At 43.2% G+C, this 6,000-nt stretch overlaps 1 protein-coding gene across 3 annotated transcripts in view; it reads left to right on the top strand.

The window, feature by feature from the left end:
* Nucleotides 1–2,334: 2,334 nt before the first annotated feature.
* Nucleotides 2,335–6,000, top strand: part of LOC137371423 (high affinity choline transporter 1-like) — a 59,526-nt gene continuing 55,860 nt past the window's right edge. For all 3 annotated transcript variants that reach the window (XM_068034002.1, XM_068034003.1, XM_068034001.1), the window contains exons 1-2: nucleotides 2,335–2,569; nucleotides 3,686–3,885. In XM_068034002.1, the coding sequence (XP_067890103.1) occupies nucleotides 3,702–3,885 (184 nt within the window). In that variant the 5' untranslated portion in view covers nucleotides 2,335–2,569; nucleotides 3,686–3,701. The remainder of the gene's footprint in view (nucleotides 2,570–3,685; nucleotides 3,886–6,000) is intronic.

Below are 6,000 nucleotides of genomic sequence, written 5' to 3'. Positions count from 1 at the left end.
GATATTGACCCAGTGATAATGAAGGAATGGCGATCTAGTTCCAAGCCAGGATTGCATGTGATTTGGAGGGGACCTTGCAAGTGATGGTGTTCCCATGTGCTTGCTGCCCTTGTCCTTCTAAATGGTAGAGGTCACAAGTTTAGAAGGTGTTATTGAAGAAGTCTTGGTGAATTGCTGCAGTGCATCTTGTAGATGATACACACTGCAGCCACGGTGCAATGGTGGTGGTGGAAGTGAATGTTTAAGGTGGTGGATTGGGTGCTAAACAAGCAGGAAAATGGAGAATATTCCATCACACTCCTGACTTGTGCCTTGTATATGGTGGAAAGGCTTTGGGGAGTCAGGATGTGAGTTACTTGCTGAAGAATAGCCAGCCTCTGTCCTGCTCTTGGTGCCACAGTATTTACGTAGTTGGTTCAGTTCAGTTTCTACACTTTGATGGTTACTTTCTGGACCTTGGAGATTTCCTCTATCACCTCAGGATGGGGGAGCCGCTTATGTTGCCTTTGATTGGACCTCTGTTAAGGGCCAAGCTGACCAACAATAACATCAACAAAAGCACCTGCAGCAGACTGACTGAGGCTATGGGTGAGAAGTGAAAGTGCTTTGAGTGGAGTCCCCATTTCCATGAGCACTTTCACTATCTCTATCATGGCCCAGCTACACTTTACTGCTACCACTGTGGTGGAGAGAACTTTGGTGCAGATCCATGCAGTCGTATAAGACCAAGGCTAAGGTATGTGTCAGCCTGTTTAAGGTGACAGACATGTTGACATCCAGAGTCTGCACAGTGGGGTTCCAGATGTGCATGGACTCATGTGATTGGAGGATATGATGCTGCATGGCACTGGCCACTCTGTTCATGGAAAAAGACATAATCTCAATGGTCTGTGACATCACTCTCTCATGCTTGAGGCTGAAGCCTCCAATCTCTTTGCAATTGTGGTGAGTGTACATTGAAGGCCTGTCAGTGCACCACACATTTATTGGCTGCTACTCATTAATTCTGCTCTTCCTCGATGACCCCGAGCTACTGCATCCATGTTCAGCTGAGCAGAGCTTGGAGAGGGCTGTGCCCTCTGATGGGGAATCTTCACTGCTACCCCTACTCTTGCTCATTTGTGAAGTGTGAGTCACCAGGTGAAAACCCAACTCTCTGCCTTACTGGTCCCACTGAAGAGTGAGAATCTGAGCTGGTGCATGGTCTGCATGAGTCCTGTGATGATGCACCATCAGAAGATCTCAACTGTTCTGAGAACTTGTTGCTTGCCATGTTTACTAACTCCTGCTGCACATGTGAACTCCCTGTGGGAAATACAAGACATGAATTAGTCATAGCAAGGTAAGATATTGCAAGTTGTGATAAAGGTCATATTTCACTCACTGTTGAAACCAAGTCAACATGACTGAGTGCCATATGATGTGTGGGTGGCTTTTGCTTAATTGCATTAACATGTAGCTGGGAGTTCCCCATCTCTAACAACCAGGGACGACATAACGCCACTGATCTGCAGTGCCTCTTCATCCGCAGTTGTCAGCTGGTCTGTGGAGGGCCATCTCCAGCTCTGTCCCTATTATTCTGTACTCTCTTCTCCTGTAAGGAGGGAAAGACAGAAAGAACGACAAACATATGAATGAGTGCAATGGTCTGTGTTCACCCGATGGATGGAGTGCATTTGGTGAGGCTGACTGTGACGGAGAGGCATGACATGTACAAGAATGAGAGTGAGTGGACGTAGTAGCTGGGTAGGTGGGGATATGAGGAAGTGGATGCAAAGGGAAGGTTGGGTGTACCTGCAAGGCAAGTGGCTGTGAGGAGTAATGTGATGAAGTCGGCATGAGAAGGCAGAGAAAGAGGATGGGGTGATGCGGACTGCAGGATGCAAGTGAATGTGGCACTGTACTCAACTTTCCTGGCCTGCTTAGGTCATTAAATTGCTTTCTGCTCTGAATCTAGGAGTGTGGCACCACACTCCTGCTGCTAATCTCGGCAACTTCCAACCACACCTTCCTTGTCTCAGTAGCCAGCTTCTTCCTCCCACTGGTATAGAGCAGTATCTCTCTCAGGCTCCTCACAGCCCAACAGCACATCCAGAGAGGCATCCGTGAAGCAGGCACAACCTTTGCCCATCTTGACACCACTGTAACAGTTCTGGTTCTCTGACAGCCAACTCCAAAACCTTCAACTTGCATCTTTGGATTGCCCCTTTAAATACTGGAGTTGGGATTGCATCATGTTAGTCTACACCATGCCCACTGCCACAGATTGGACTGAAATGTGAAATAAACATGATCATGAGGTGGCTGAGTTAAAAATCAACTGACAGACGTGCTTAAAATATTTCTGAGTTTCCCACACACTGTTGGACACACACTGCTCCCAGCGCGTCTACACATTAGAATTAAGCCCATTGTGTCCAATTCTGGGAACTACATTTTAAGAATACTGTCAAAGCTTTGGAAAGGTTTCAGAAGAAATTTACTGGATTGATACCAGGGAAAAGGAACTTCAGTTTGGTGGAAGAACTGGAAGCTGTGATTATTCTCCTCGAACCAGAGAATTTTAAGGGTAAATTTAATAGAGGTGTTCAAAATTATGAAGGGTCAGATACAGTAAATAAGAAGAAACTGTTTACACTGGCAGGAGGGTTAGTTACCAGCAGACATAGATTTGAGATAATTGGCGAAGGATTCAGAAGGGAGATGGGAAGATATTTTATGCAGAAAATTATTATGATTAGGAATGCGATACCTCTGGAAACAAATTCAATAGTAACTTTCAAAAGAGAATTGGATCTATACTTCAAAGGGGAAAAATTGCAGAGCTATGGGGAAAGAGCAGGGCGAAGACTATTTGGTAGCTTCTTCAAAGAACCAGCTGAATGGCCTCCTTATGTGTTATTTGATCCTATGAATTGTCTTTGTTCATTCTTCTTCCGCTTAATTTCTGTAAACATACATTTGACTTTGACTGATATAACTTAATCTGTTACATTCTATGATGCATATTATTAATATCCATTAGATCTCTTTGCATAATGTTATGATGACTCAAATGCATATCTTATAGCATTAGACTTCATATTTGCAGGGGTTAAATGGAGCAGCTCAGTTTGAAACTATAGTCCTTATTTGGAGCTCTGGTTCTCTGGAAATGCCAGTTTGGGTTATCATGAAGATAGATTATAGTTATAGATTAATGTTAAAAGTTTCAGTGGTTCAAATATATGGAGATTCTCACAGTTTGAACTTGACATGTTAGCTTTGCCCAAACTAGAGAACTACAGATTCAAAACATATTGATTGACATCAGACATTTGCTTCACACATCTACCTCAAGATAAATAAAATGGCTGCTAAGCTTTTCTGATTATTTACAGCTGAGGGAGATTTCTTTTAAGTTCAGCATGATTCAAACAGGTGCTAATCAACCAATACAATCAAATAATAATTTTTAGAGTAACCATTTTTAAGAAAGAACCTGATGAACAAAAGAGTGGTCAATACGTCTGGTGAATTTTAGATAGTAGCTTTGCAATCCAGAGCGTGAAATGATCAGAATTGTCTTCCATAAACAAATTTTTAAAAATTATAAGACAGGTTTCTCTAGAAAATGCAAGTATTTATGTGATGAGAAGCTGTGGGCATGTATACATGGCTGAAAACAAAATTTCTTTCCATCCAGAAGGTTACTAAAGAAGATGGCAGTTAACGTCCCTGGACTTGTGGCAGTCATTGTCTTCTACGCGCTAATTCTTGCAACTGGAATTTGGGCTTCTCGGAAATCAAAGCAGGAAGAGAAAAAATGCTCTGGAGACAAAAGTGAGGTGGCCATGGTTGGAGGGAGAAATATTGGAACCCTGGTTGGAATTTTTACGATGACAGGTAAATAGACATATCTGTAAAAGTAAAGCTGCTGAATGTCACTTTAATTGCCAATAAAAATAGTCTTCTAGGTATCAAAAATTGTGAAATTCAAATTCTAAACACTTTTGAGTGGCAAACCTGCAGTTGCATAGGGCAGAGTCCAACAAGTCACCACAGCAGATCTTAGTTATTTATTTTTAAAGTGATTAATCTGTGATAGGATTAGGTAAAATCTAATCCACTGGTTCAATCAACAAGTGTGAAGAATGTTCATTTGGTTTCTAATGTGCCCTGTCCTCTGTTTTACTGGGCAGTGTTCAATGAGAAATGTAGAGCAGCATACCAAGAGCAGCACCAGGCGTACCTGCGAATGAGGTGCCAAACTGGTGAAGCTACAGCACTGGATGCATGCTAAACAGCAGAAACAGCACATGATAGAAAGAGCTAAACAATCCAACAACCAACAAATCAGATCAAACCTCACAGCCCTGCCACAACTAATTGTGAATGGTGGTATGTAATTGAACAACTAATGACAGGAGAAGACTCCACGAATGTCCCTGTCCCGAATGATGGCAGAGCCCAGCACGTGAAAGAACAGGAGCAAAAGACAAGGCTGAAGTGTTTGCAACCATCTTCAGCCTGAAGTGCTGAGTGGCTGATACATCTCGGCCTCCTCCTGAGGTCCCCACCATCACAGACGCCAGACTTCAGCCAATTTGATTCACTCCATGTGATACCAAGTAATGGCTGAGCGCACTGGCTGTAGTGCTGAATACTTACGGTTTAGAACTAGCCACACCTCTTGCCAAGCTGTTCCACCCAGCAAAGTGCTATACTGCTCAGGTATGTCCTGTCCACAAAAAGCAGGACAAATTCAATCCCGCCAATCAACGGCCCATCAGTACACTCTCAAAAATTAGCAAAGTGATGGAAGGGGTCATCGGCAGTGCTATCAATCAGTACTTACTCACCAATAACCTGTTCACTGAAGCAACACCTGTGGAGAGAGAAACAGAGTTAATGTTTCAGGTCGATGTACTTTCATCAGAACAGTTCGATGTAATAGAAATGTACAGGATTATGACAACTTAGCTACAACTTAGAAGGAAGCTATTTGGTCTTTTGAGTCCCTGACAGCTCTTCACGGAGCTCTTCCATCAGTCCCACTCCTCCGTTCTATCCTTGTAGCCCTGCAAGTCTATTTCCTTCAATTGGCCATCCAATTTCCTTTTGGAGTCATTGATTGTCTCTGCTTCCACCATCCTGTGGGCAGTGAGTTCCAGGTCATTACCACCCAATGCATAAAAAAGTTCTTCCTCATATTCCCCTGCATCTCTTGCCCAAAACCTTCAATCTGTGTCTCCTAGTCCTTGTACCATTAGTTAATAGGAACAGTTTTTCCTTGTCTAACTTATCTAAGTTGTCATAATCTTGTACATTTCTATTAAGTCTCCCCTCAATCTCTTTTCTCCTATGGGGAACAACCCCAGTTTTTCCAACATAACCTTGTAATTACAATCCCCCATCCCTGGAATCATTCTGGCAAATCTCCCCTCTGCACCCTCTCAAGGATCCTCATCCTTCCTATGGTATGGTGACTAGAACTGGGTGTAATACTCTAATTGGGACCTAACCAGAGGTTTATCAAGTTCTGATGAAAGGGACTAACTCTGTTTCTCCCTCCATAGATGCTGCCTGACCTGCTGAGTATTGCCAACATTTTCTGTTTTTGCTTCAGATTTCCTGCATCCACAATATTTTGCTTTTGTACCTGCTCACTGATTTTCAGTTTGATTTTCACCAGGGCCACTCGGCTCCAGACTTCATTACAGCCTTGTTCTAAACATGAACAAAAAAGCTGAATTCCAGAAGTGAGGTTCAAGTCACTGTCCTTGATATCAAGGCAGCCTTTGACCGAGTGTGCCATCAAAGACCTGCAGTAAGATTGAAGTCAGTGGGAATTAGGAGAAAACATTCCACTGATTGGAGTTGTTCCTAGCAAAAAGGAAGGTGGTTGTTGTTGTTAGAGGCCAATCAGCTCAGCCCTAGGATTTCACTGCAGGAGTTCCTCAGGGTAGAGTCCTAGGCCCAACCGTCATCAGCTGCTTCATCAATGACTTTCCCTCCATC

The sequence above is a fragment of the Heterodontus francisci genome, chromosome 6, assembly GCF_036365525.1.
Source record: "Heterodontus francisci isolate sHetFra1 chromosome 6, sHetFra1.hap1, whole genome shotgun sequence".
In the NCBI taxonomy this organism is placed as follows: domain Eukaryota; kingdom Metazoa; phylum Chordata; class Chondrichthyes; order Heterodontiformes; family Heterodontidae; genus Heterodontus; species Heterodontus francisci.
The sequence above is the reverse complement of the archived record's forward strand: the minus strand, read 5'-3'. Positions and strand labels throughout refer to the sequence as shown.